The sequence below is a fragment of the Delphinapterus leucas genome, chromosome 13 (genome assembly GCF_059928025.1).
Source record: "Delphinapterus leucas isolate spDelLeu-1000000601 "Yukka" chromosome 13, BTC_Dleu_Yukka2, whole genome shotgun sequence".
NCBI classification, from domain to species: Eukaryota; Metazoa; Chordata; class Mammalia; order Artiodactyla; family Monodontidae; genus Delphinapterus; species Delphinapterus leucas.
Window position 1 is genome coordinate 71,521,257 of NC_143141.1, and position 12,675 is coordinate 71,533,931.

At 49.8% G+C, this 12,675-nt stretch overlaps 1 protein-coding gene across 1 annotated transcript; it reads left to right on the forward strand.

Moving 5' to 3' along the window:
* The first annotated feature begins 788 nt into the window (after positions 1-788).
* On the forward strand, positions 789-12,071 carry LOC149747785 (ALK tyrosine kinase receptor-like). The gene is made up of 3 exons (XM_089922433.1): positions 789-1,651; positions 9,400-9,531; positions 11,689-12,071. Exons 1-3 carry the CDS (start codon positions 1,540-1,542, stop codon positions 11,850-11,852), a joined length of 408 nt encoding a protein of 135 aa, XP_089778559.1. The 5' UTR covers positions 789-1,539; the 3' UTR covers positions 11,853-12,071.
* Positions 12,072-12,675: the final 604 nt, after the last annotated feature.

The following is a 12,675-nucleotide window of genomic DNA, read 5'->3' on the forward strand; positions in this document are numbered from 1 at the left end:
TAGCCTGTGAATGAGGGCCCAGGGCCACCTCCAACACCCCCTTCCATGAAATGGAGAGGCCAGCTTTGCAGTCTGACAAGCTGGGTCTAAATCCCACTTATCAGCTGTGTGACCTTAGGCAAGTCACTTAACCACTCTGACTCCATTTCCCCACTTAGGAAATGGACACTATTAAGACTTGCCTGGCTTCTTTACAGAACCAGATGGGCTGAGGTATACAGAGAGATTCTAGAAGAGGCTGGACTTGATGTTAGTTTCAGTGCTGTTGGGAACCAGAAAATCATGGAATTTTAAAGATCATCTAACCTGGAGAGTCCCACATCACAATCAGCTGTAAGGTTTTATTAAAATCAAATTTAGTAAAGAAGAGTCTAATTTCACAGCCAGGGTTAAAGAAGCCCGCCCCTCATGTGAGGCCCAGAGAAGCTGTGGGGCTTGGCCAGGTGAGGGTCCTGGTTCATCCTCTCCACCACCCAGCTGAGCATTGAGGTAGGTAGTATGGGGGTGGGAGGACTGTTGAGGCACTAGCTACCATCGGGATAGAGCTAGGAAATAGGACAGAGAGCAAGGCAGCCAGACCTGGGGGGTGGGGATAGGAGGTCAACCCAGGTGGGCCCTGCCCTCTCATCTCCACAGGGGCTAGAGGCTCCCCCATCCCATACCAACCGAGGCTGGGTATCAGGAGGCACAGTCAGAAACACCAGCCAGGCCCTTGCTAGGCGGTCCCCAGGCAAGGGACCCATTCAGTAGGCAGGCTGGGCCAGGCCAGCTGAAGCTTGGCTCTCTGAGGTCCCAGGTTAATAAATTATCATAACTCATCATTCTTGATACAAAAGCAAATACCTGCTAATATGTTTGCTATAAACTGCCCCCTCTCCCTTCCTCCACTGGATAATATGACTTATCTAAGAATTTCAGAATTGGACAAGACCTTGGAAATACCATCAAAACCCCTCCTTTTGTAGATGGGGAGACAGGGGGCCAGAAAGAGAAGGAACAGGGTCAGCATCACACAGCCATTCATGGAGGAGCCGATCCAGGGCCCAGAGCCCTGCTCTTACGACGGCGTTCTTTTCATTTCAAAACAGGAAGTGCTGTGTGTTTTAGTCACTCCAGTGGTGGAATCTGGGGTCAAGAGCATGGGGACGATATACTGGACCAGATATGCCTGTTGGTACCCCAAATTTGACCTTCAGGGGAAAGCTGTCTGTGCAGATGAGACTCCACCTGTAGCTGTCCACCGGGCACACTAAAGCCATGGGTTGGAGGACCCCAAAGTGTTGGGGAACATGGCTCAAACCTCGGGCCACTCTACTACTCACATCACAGCCAGGGGGCCGGGGGGTTAGGGCTTTGACTTCCTCTTAGCCTCCTGGTGTTGACCCTGGTTTCGGCCAGATTAAAATGGGGTAGTCTCAGACCTTGAGATGTGAACGGCGTGGGAGGGATGCTCTCCCCGCAGCCTTCCCACGGGGCCACCCAAGCTGACCAGTGTCATGTGTCTCTGTGTGCTCTCCAGGAACATCCCCGGGCTCCAAGATGGCCTTGCAGAGTTCCTTCACTTGCTGGAACGGAACAGTCCTCCAGCTCGGACAGGCCTGCGACTTCCACCGCGACTGTGCCCAGGGAGAAGATGAGGGCCAGCTGTGCAGTGAGTAAATAGGGCTTCTTCGCCTGCCCTGCCCCACCCATGCCCACATGCCCTCCTTCCCCCACCATCAGAGGCTTGAATGACCTCCCTTATGACCAGGGCCACTTGTGTCCTTCTGGTGGCAACTTTCAAAAGCTACACAGTCTTCAAAAGACAGGGCTAAGACCCATGGTCTAGAAACAGCATATAATTAAGAACCAAGCAAGATCTTATAAGTTTTGCTCTCAACAGCCTCATGTATAGAGAAAAAGTGCAGACTAAAGCCCAACTCTAACGTGACATGAGAAGCCCTCTACTCCAGGACCTCCGTCACATTTTAAGCCTTTCTTTCATCACCTACCTGCCTCCCTCCTCCCCGCAACCTTCCATGTACCCCAGCTCCAGCCATGTCAAACCACCTCTCAGCTCCCTCACACCTCCCTGGCTTTGTTTGTGTCCTATCCCTTCCCCAGAATGCCCTTTCCCATCTTAAGTCATATCTGCTCCTTCAAGACTCACCTCAAGAGTCAATCCTTCTGGGAAGCCTCTTCTGACCATTTCCCACAAGTATAGTTGGTTCTTCTCCCTCTGGAACCCGCCCCCTGGAATCCATGCACCATAACATTCATTACTTTTTAACAGCTTTTTAAAGATATAATTTACATACCATACAATTCACTCATTTAAAGTGTACGATTTAGTGTAGTCACAACTGAGCAACCATCACCACAATCTAATTTTCGAACATTTTTATCACTCCAAAAAGAAACCCCTCGCAATCTCTCCTCATGTACCTCCAATCCCTCCCCCCCACCGACCCCCTCACCCACTGCCTAGCCCTAAGTAACCACTAATCTACTTACTGTTTCTACAGATGGGCATTTCATATAAATGGAATCATATAATATGAGGTCTTTTATGATTAACTTCTTTCACTTAGCACAATGTTTTTGAGGCCCATCCGTGCTGTAGAATATATCAGTACTTCATTTCTTTTTATCGCCAAAAAATATTTCATTGTATGGCTGTACCACATTTTGTTTATCCATTCATCAACGGATGGGCATTTGGGTTGTTTCCACTTTTGGGCTATTATGAAAAATGCTGCTGTGAACATTCATGTATGAGTTTTTGTGTAGACAGATGTTTTCATTTCTCTTGGAAATGAAATTTCCTACCTAGGAGTAGAATTGCTGGGTCGGATGGTGACTCTATATTTAACATTTGGAGGAACTTCCAAGCTGCTTTCCAGAATGGCTATACCATCTGACAGTCCCACCAGTATTGTGTAAGGATTCCCATTTCTCCATATCCTCAGCAAAACTTACTCTTTATCTGCCTTTTTTTTTTTTTTTTTTTTGCGGTACGCGGGCCTCTCACTGTTGTGGCCTCTCCCATCGCGGAGCACAGGCTCCGGACGTGCAGGCTCAGCGGCCATGGCTCACGGGCCCAGCCGTGAGAGGGCTTTTCCCGGGGATCTTGTGGGATCTTGTGGGATCATGTGGGATCTTCCCAGACCGGGGCGCGAACCCACGTCCCCTGCATCGGCAAGCGGACTCCCAACCACTGCGCCACCAGGGAAGCCCTATCTGCCTTTTTATGTTAGCTATCCTAGTGGGTGTGCATCCATCACATTTCATGGAGGTGGCTTCCATGTCTCTCTCCCTCACTGTGGACAGAGTGGGCCTGGTACTCTTCCCCATACCAAGATCTCAAACGATTTCTGGCACAGCATAGGTGCTCATTGACTCTTTGTTGATCAAAATGAATAAATGGGTTGGGAAGCCTGGGTTCCCTAGAGGAAGCCGGTTGCTGAGGTCACACTGGTAGTTAGGGGCAGAATTAGACTCCCAGCACAATGCTCCCTCCACTTGAAGACAGTGTCCTCAGCTGCTCCCTGGCAAGGAGTAAACACTCTAGAAGTTTTCTCCAGGGAAACCACGGACACTTCTAGCACACACATATAATGAGCTAAAAAGTAAACTAGATCCTGGAGCAGGGACAAGTAACACGGCATCCGTCCTTGTAGTGCTGTAAATCCAACACAGGGGCAGGGAGTGAAACAAAGGTGTTGTGGTTGGGAAAGGATGCAGCAGCCTGGGGTGCTGTGGAGCTCGGACACCCAACAAATGCCCCTCCCCTCAGATACACCGGCCCCAAGATGCTGTGACCTGCCAAATAGCTTTTAAGAAGGTAACAGTGTCCCCCAGGTCATTTGGAGGACAGATCTTCCCTTAGGGAAAGAAAGGTTTTATTTATTCCCTTTTAAATGAAACTATAAAGAAATCCATTTTTCAATTTGAAAATCGTCCTTTTTATACAAAACTTTCCAATGAAGTTTTCCAATAATCATGGAATAGTAGTTGTTCAGATAAAGCTCAGTAAAGAGTTGCAGGTAAAGCCCTTTGCTTATTCCGCACTGTTCTGCTCCTGGCTTCCTCTCGGAGCTCTCACTACACACATGGACCAAGAGGAAGCTAGGCCTGCCCATGTTGCCCTGGACAGGGACCTGTCTGTATGTCTCTCTAGTTATTTGTCTCTGTATTATTTCCAACAGTGCCTCTGAGCTGTGTGACCTTGCTTTGGCCTTTTTAAAGTTTTTGATACCCACTTCCCAGCTGAGACACAGGTCAGGGAGTCCATGTCCTGATTTACAACTGGGGAAATGAAAGCACAGAGAAGGTAATTGATTTGTTCAGGGTCACACAGCATGTCAGGAACAGAGCCATGATTAGAGCTTGGAGCCTGCAGGATCCAGCCCATTATTGTGGACTTAGGGCACTTTCCCACCGTTTCGGGGCTTGCCATTAATGTGTTTTCAGAGCCAACTCCAAGCTTGAGGGCAGCCTGGTCCCAGTAAGGAAGGCAGGCGCCTGGAGCCCAGAAGGCTTTTCAGCCACACTTGAAAAGCTGTTCTGACCAGCTGTCAGAATGACCACTCCGCCCTGAAGAACACCCCCATGGAGCTCTTTGCTACAGAAATCGGTTACTAGAAGGGAAGGGGAGTTCAATTAGAAGGAGGATTATTCCAATCTTTTGGCCACTCTGATCTTGGCAGTACTCAGTAAGGATCCTTTTCCTTTTTGGGCACCCCCCTCTCTCTGGCATTTTTGCTGTTTTCCCTACCACACTGGCTGATGTTGATTCTGGAAACCATCCGCATGAAAATAACAACAACAATAATAATAGTAACAGCTAACATTATTGAGCATTTTCTATATGCCAGGAGCTGCTCCAAACACTCTTCATGCGTTAACTTATTTCACCCTCACAGCAATCCTATGTGATGCTATTACGCCCATCTTACAGATGAGGAACCAGATTAGTCCATGACCAGACTGCTGGCCAGTGGCTGAGCAGTGATTCAGACCCAGTCTGATTCCAAAGCCCATGCTCTTAATCACTGCAAGCCAGTTTCACTTGTTTCGTGAGTTTCCAGCAGTTTCTAGCACAGCCTTCACTACATATCTACCCAGGATGAAGGGACGAGGAAAAGGCAGGGAAGGTCCAGGGCTCTTCTGGGGGATACTCAGATCATTCGTCTCCACCCTCTAGGCCTCACTTTCCTCGTTTCTAATACGAATTGGAACATGATGCCCGCTGACGTGCTGATGCCCATGATGCATTAAGGACAACGCTCTTGACCTCACTTGATCCTTCCCAGGTGGTCTGGAACCTGTTAGAACATTTTCTCTGAGCAGTGGTCACTTTAAGCCTGTTGGGGATGTCCAGGTCTTCTAAGGAACCCCCATGAGCGTCAGTAATCTTGAGCGAGAGTTTTCAACCAAAAACTGCCACGGCTAGAATTTGGAGGGGAAACATAGGTTGTATCCTGTCAACTCCCAGCCTCAGCTCCCCACATTTTCTCTAGAAGGAATTACACGCACACACTAAAGCTTCATTCAGATTATCAGACGCAACCTTGTGGGACATTTCTGGCTGGGATAAGTAGGGGACCTGAAATGGAGGTGGTACTGCCCTTGCCGTTCTCCATCCGATCCGTTCACACCCCGTCCTCCAAGCCCACACACCATACACGGCACACCTTCTCTTTCTAATTAAACATTGCCGATACATGTTTACATTCCAGGATGTTGTAACCCACTGAAGGGTGTCTTCAAGGTTCCCTGTGTGTCCTGAGCAATGGCCTCGACGGCATGCAGTGCCCCAGAAAAGGGTCAGGTGGCCCCGCTTCATCCCTTGGATGGGTCATTGACTCTCTCAGTATTGCAGGCAGCTCAGTCCCCCTCCACGTACTCAATAATCTCATCGGTTTGGTGGGCATACGCTTCCTGTCAGGCAAAAACAGGTTTTTTTTTTAAGTTTATTTCTTTATTGTAAAGTAAAACATGTTGGTTGTAAAACATTTGGAAAATGAAAGAAGTACACAGGAGAAAATAATTATTGCCCATAAGCCTCCCTCTCAGACATTCAGAGATAGCCATAATATTTTGATGTATTTCTTCTAGCACTTTTCCCATGACTCTATATTTTCAAGGAAATGTATAACACATATTTATCAAAAATGTTAACAGCGGGGCTTCCCTGGTGGCACAGTGGTTGAGAGTCCACCTGCCGACGCAGGGGACACGGGTTCGTGCCCCGGTCCGGGAGGATCCCACATGTCGCGGAGCGGCTGGGCCCGTGAGCCATGGCCGCTGAGCCTGCGCGTCCGGAGCCTGTGCTCCGCAACGGGAGAGGCAACAGCAGTGAGAGGCCCGCGTACCGCAAAAAAAAAAAAAAAAAAAAATTGTTAACAACGTTGTCACACAGGAAGGAAAAGAAGTAGTGTCATTTGGCCTGGAGTTTATACTTGGCAGCTCCTGGCAGCTGCTGCTAAGGTCACATCTCTATGACTCTATCTATTTGTGTCTCTTAGAGTGGAATCAGGCGTCGTAAGTGCCAAATGTTCTGGGATTGATTGACCCACACACAGCCGATTTGACCATCCAGCCAACAGAATAACTGGCTGCAGCCCAAGAAGGGGGTGGGTTAGAGCAGCGCTTCTCAGACATTAAGGTGCAAAGGAGTCACCTGGAGAGTATTAAAAATGCAGATTCTGATTCAGTAGGCCGGGAAGTAGGGAGGAGAGACCTGAGATTCTGCAGGTCTAACAGTCTCACAGGTGATGCAGATGTGACTGGTCCCTGGACCACATTTGAGTGGCAAAGGGTTAGGAGACTGAACCCACTCCCATGTCATTCCCCAAATAAGTATTTAGGTCCTACAATGTGCCAAGCACTGAGCAGGTGATCAAAGGGGGTGACACCTTAGACGCGACACTGGGCGCCAACACTGCCCAGCAGTGGACTTCACAGCGATTTCCCCAACCCGGCCTGATCTACCAAGGGCTCGGTGCTGGTACCCACCCCACCATCGTCCTCAGGACTGGTCTTGCTGAGCACATGCCCTGATGTGCTTGCAGTGTTGGAAATCCTCTCGGCACTCCTGCCCACCCTTCAAGGTTTTAATTGGCACGTAAATTGCCCATTGACCTAACTATTTTTGCCTGCCTCATCTCCTTTTATTCAGTCAGCCAAAAAGAAAGGGGCTTCCACTCCCAGCTCACCCTGGACGCTTTGTCAAGCTGGGACAAGGACGGGCCTCCAGAAGGTGGAGAGTGCCGGTGACTTTCCTCATTCCTGTCCCAGCGGGAGGCATAGGCATTTCCGGAGAGGCAGCTGAGGGACCTGTCTCTGCCCTCTAGGGCAGTGTTGGCAGTTTCAGCCTCTCCCCTGCTGATACGTTTCCCTGTCCCGGGTATGAATGATCATTAATAATGCCACCGCCGCTCTATGTTTGCTCAACTCTGTTTGCAGAATGTTTCCACACTCTCTCCCTTACTTTGTCCTCAAAACAGCCCTGCAAAACATACAATAATCTTACCCCACTGTATAGATGAGGGAGCTGAGGCTCTGAGGAAGGAAGTGACTTACCTGAGGTCACAGAGCAGAAAGCAGTGAGGCCAGGACCAGAGCCCAGGTGTCCGGTTCTGATGAGGTACCAACACCCATAAGTCAGGCTAAGTTCTCTGCCTCTACCTCCTAAAAGGGTAAGGAGGGAATGATACACTGTGCAGGACCCAGCTCAGCCCTGCCTCTTCCTTCTACCAGGGGCCCGTTGCCTGCTAGAATCTTCCATCACAGTGTTCAGTTTAAAGCACATGTGTGAAGGACGCTTTGTGGAAGGTCACTTCCAGCTACCAGTTAGTTTTTGCTAAAGAAGTGAATGTGAGATCCCTTGAGGGGGGCATAAAAAATAAAATAGAAAGATCTCCTTAGTTTTTGGATTTTTAATCAGGGGAACATGCAGTGCTTGCAGGGGGGATGATTTCTTCAGGGGGGTATAAATGGGAAGAGATGCTCAAAGTCAGTGACAGCCTGTTTTAATTTATAATTCTGCCTCTGTGTGAAATGCACAGAGAATCAGGGAGAAATGAGTAATAATTCACTAAGGTGCTGTCACAGCCAGGAAGCGGTAGGGCCGTCTTTGTCAGCCTGCTGCTGCCAAGAAGGCTGAGACAGAGGAAGGACACTGAGAGCGGTGGGTGGGTCCGGCTCAAGAGCTGCTGTGTGGAGACAGGCCTGGCCGGGGCTGTTGGGTACTATCAGGGTAGCCGCCTGGAATGGCCCACTAGCTCCTCGGGGCTGAGAGCCTTCCCTGCAGCCATTCTCCAAGTAAACCGGAGCAAGGGATCTCACTCTACCCCTCTCCTCCTGTCCTCCTCCTTCTGTGGGCAGTGGGGAAATATGTGGTGTATAGAACTGACTGTGACCTCTTTAATGGGACCCGAGGTCGGGCTGATGTAGAGAAAAGCGTTAACAGGGCCCTTTATGCTGAGCCAACAGATCATATAAAGAGGCCCCAGGGACTGGGATTGCTTAGTCAGGATAGGCTAGGTTATGCGGCAGTAATAAACCATCCCCAGATTTCCGTGGCTTAACATAACATTTACGGTACCTGTCCACTAAGGGTTGCAGTGGGAGGGGCCTCTACTCCTTGGGATCTCTCCTGCTGGCAGAAGTGCCACCATCATGCAGCAGCACCCCCAGGAACGAGAACTCTCCTTGGCTGCTTTAGCAGAAGAGAGAGTCTGAAAATTACACCAGGCCTTTTCACAGCCTCAATCCACAGGAGATGCACACAACACTTCCACTCACATGCCATTGGCCAGAACTAGCCATGTGGCTTCACTTAACTGCAAGGGGTTGGGAAATAAAGGGGACCAAATAGATAGTTTTGAGCAATATGTGTCTCTGCACGCAGGGGTGATTTGAGGGAACCAAACCAACCAACCCCCAGCCAACACTACCACTGCCACCACCACACTCTTATCACCGTGCCATTAGAAATGCATTTCAGTGAGTTATACACTGGCTTTTCTAGGATAATGTTCGTGGTGGATCTGTATAAAGAGCACAGAATTTAAAAGCAGAAGAGCTGGGTTCAAATCCCAGCTGGGTTACCTGTCGGCTGTGTGACCTTGGTCAGGTTGCTTAACATCTCTGAACCTCTGCTTTCTCATATATAAAACTGGGTTAGCAATACCCCATATTATTATTTTCTGAAGATCAGAAAAGTATAAACCAGCACACGTACAGTGTTAGGGATTGGGCTTCTCTTCACTATGAGCATGATTAGACATTGAGGGTCTGGCTGGGGAGCTATCATTAACGAGGATGGTCATGCCTGGCTAACTTTACTTGCTGTTGGCATATTTTGCCTTTAGCAGTCCTGGAAATGACTGTACCCCTGTGCTCTCCCTGAAGGTAAACTCCCTGCTGGTTTTTACTGCAACTTCGAGGATGGATTCTGTGGCTGGACCCAAAGCTCACTGTCACCCCACACGCCCCAGTGGCAAGTCAGGACCTTAAAGGATGCCCGGTTCCAGGACCACCAAGGTACCACCCTCTCTTCCCTTCCCCTGGTGCCCACCTGGCCAGACAACAGACTTGGAGCACCACCCCAGAGGCACTGGACCTCCCCCAAGGACCTGCCCTGGGGTACACCTACACAACTCCCTCTTCACACTCTCTTGAGCATTAGAATGATTGAGTCAAGCCAAGGCTAATGTCACCTTTTGATCCTTAAAATGAGAACTTTGATCAAGGATTAGCTGAAAGATAAGAATAAAAGCAACAATAATAATAATCCATTCATTTAACAAGTGTTTGTTGAAACCTATTATGCCTCAGGAACAGAAATCCTTGAGAGATAAGGAAAACTGTAGCCCTCTTTATGACTGGGGAGGCTAAGGCTCAGGTAGGCCGTTGCGTCATTTGCCCCAGAACTGTGCCTGGGGAACCTTGCCCCATATCTAGACCATTGCCTGCGGCCCGCCTTCCTCAGTCATACCCCCCCCAACCCCGCATCCAGCTGCAGCTGGCAACTCCCACCCTCCCCCCATTAGAGTCCCTGCTTGACTGCCAGAGGGGCAGAGGGCCTCCACACACCCAAGAGATGCCACCCATGCTGGGCTGGGCTGACTCCACGCCCGGAGGAACTGGCCTCAGGATCAGAGGAGGTCTGTGAGGCCAGCATATCTCCAAGAGCTGGGCTACTGGAGAGGCCAGACCACCCAGCCATGGGCCTATCCTAGGTCTGTACAAAACGGCTAGGCCTGAGCAGGCCCTGGGGCCCACTTCTCTGCAGGATGGCGGGCAGGGGGGTCTCTCTCCCTTCCCCTCCCCTGTATTTACCTGCTCTTTGTGGAGCTAGAGTCCCTTGTACCAAAATTTATCTCTTTCCAAGGAACGATCATACATCCTACAGATTCCTTTAAGGATTCATAATAATGATAAATGTGAGAGAAGACAATGTCCAGATCAACCACTGAGTATCTCAGAGCCCGTGCAGTCCTGTCCTCGGTCCCCGGAGCTGGCTGCATCTAGTGAGCTGGCTTTGGGCCCCGTTAAAACGGAGGCTGAGTCATGGCACCACGGGGGAGCACTGCAGGGCCCTCCCCAGACATGGAGGCCAAGAGCGCCTGCTTCTCCTCCCGGCCTCCTCACCGCTCTGTTGAATACCTCTAGTGACAGGGCTGTCACTGCCTCCAAAAGTAGCCCTTTCCATTGTTTAACAGGTCAGAATCAAACACCGCTTTTCTTCATCAAGCCCCACCCCTCTGTAAATTCTACTCATTGGCCCTGATTTCTGTCTCCTGGAACCCCACAGAACCCCTCTCCCACAGAGGCAGCCCTTCAGATATTTGAAGATAACCATTATGACCTACCGACCACGAAAGGCCTTTTCTCTCCAGGGTCACATAACCCCAGCCACTTGATGTCTCCTCAAGGATGGGCAGGGTGCTTTCTAAGATTTCTGGCCTGGCCTAGTTACTCAGCTCTGGACCCACCTGAATTTGTTACTTGGTAGTAACTCTATAAAGACTTTGCTAAGAGAGAAAAATAGAAATGAAGGACTGAATTCCTACTTGGGGTTCTCTGAGGCCCCTAAAAAGTCGTGAGCTCACTCTGGCCCCATCTCCATAGCACCTACTAGCTACAAAATACTCCTGGAGGTTTGCAGATTCTTCTTCCCACCACCACGTGGGGCTGGGGCTCATGTTCTGCCAGGTTTTCAGGCAGATCAGTGCTTAGAAAACAATAAATGAGTCTCCCTGGTCAGGGCATGGGGCACAGGATGACCTGGGCTCCGGAGAGGGGAGAAGACAGTGAAGGTTTAGAGACCATTGGAGGGCAAAGCGCTGGCATGACTGGATACGGGGGGCAGGGGTGGGCCTGGGGGAGTCCGGCATACTTCAGGCTGCTCCCGGGCTAGGAGCTAAAGCTGGTGACCTTGGGAGATCAAGGATGCAGTAACCCAGATGTATGGTGCTGGGACATTGCAGGCCATTTGGAATGAAGACCTTTGCATGAGCCAAGTTTTGTAGACAGTGGTCAGCAGGCTGTCTTCTCCATTAGAGGCCGCAGAAAACCTGTATCCTTAGAGATATCCTGAGGCTAGAGAAGCATGGTGCAGGGCCCATTAACCCTGCACCCCGAGGCCCTTCAGTGTGCGAGGATGGTGCGTCTTTGACTCTTTTCCTCTCTGCCCAGGCCACGCCCTGTTGCTCAGCACCACCGATGCCCCCACCTCTGAAAGTGCTACGGTGACCAGCGCTGCGTTCCCCGCACCGATGAAGAGCTCTCCATGCGAGGCAAGCCTCACTGTTCCTCTAGTCCTCTGCCTTCTGCTCCCACCTCTGGGCACTTCCAGATGAACCCACACAGATGAGCAAAGTAGCCTGACGGTCGGGCCGCTTGTTCTCCTGCAGGAGGACAAGAGGGCCATGTGAGCCAACTTCTAGGCAGACAGTACCCACCAACGGGGTAAAGTCCCATCTGCAGAGAATCTTACCTTAAACACCATACTCAGCTTCACTGAACCATTTGCAGTAGGACCTTGATTTAAACAAAACCAAAAAGCATTTCCAAGGCACAGCAGGGGAGGGTAACAGCGACTTGCTACAGAATCCTTTTAAAAATGTCAATCTCTTATAATACATTTTAAATATTATAGAACATCAAAACTTTGACTTACATAAATTTCTCTAAGGCATCAATGGCATTCAGTGAGGTACCTCCAGAGCCACTTAACCAAATGGTTCGTGTAGCTGTTACCTCTTTAATGTGAAGACTGAAGGTGCCATGATTCTTAACGCAAGGTCACATTCTCTAGGGACCAGGAGATGTGCTAGACCCCAACAGGGCCCAGTGATTAAGCTCGTGGACTCTGGAATCAACTACCTAAGTCCAAGTCAGTTTCCATCACTGACTGGCTGTACAGTTTGTTTGATCAGCTAATAACCTCTCAGGACCACAGTTTCCCCACCTGGAAAGTAGAGACAATAAGAGTGCCTACCCCAAGGAGGTGAGGCTTAAATAGGTTAATATATGTAAAGGGCTTATCACAAGGTCTGGCACAACGTAGGTACTACAATAGTTAACTAACAGTCTCTGGTACCCTGTATAATTATGCAAAGGAGAAAGGGGGAGAGGAAGAGGACTTAGCCAAAAACCTGCCTCCATGCTCTTGGAGAGCCG

What these genes read in the sequence shown, in the direction of transcription:
- LOC149747785 (XM_089922433.1), top strand. Translation starts at nt 1,540, where the DNA reads ATGGCCTTGCAGAGTTCCTTCACTTGCTGGAACGGAACAGTCCTCCAG. An exon ending in AGATGAGGGCCAGCTGTGCA is followed by an intron (nt 1,652 to 9,399) that starts GTGAGTAAATAG and finishes CTCTCCCTGAAG; the next exon opens with GTAAACTCCCTGCTGGTTTT. An exon ending in CCGGTTCCAGGACCACCAAG is followed by an intron (nt 9,532 to 11,688) that starts GTACCACCCTCT and finishes CTCTCTGCCCAG; the next exon opens with GCCACGCCCTGTTGCTCAGC.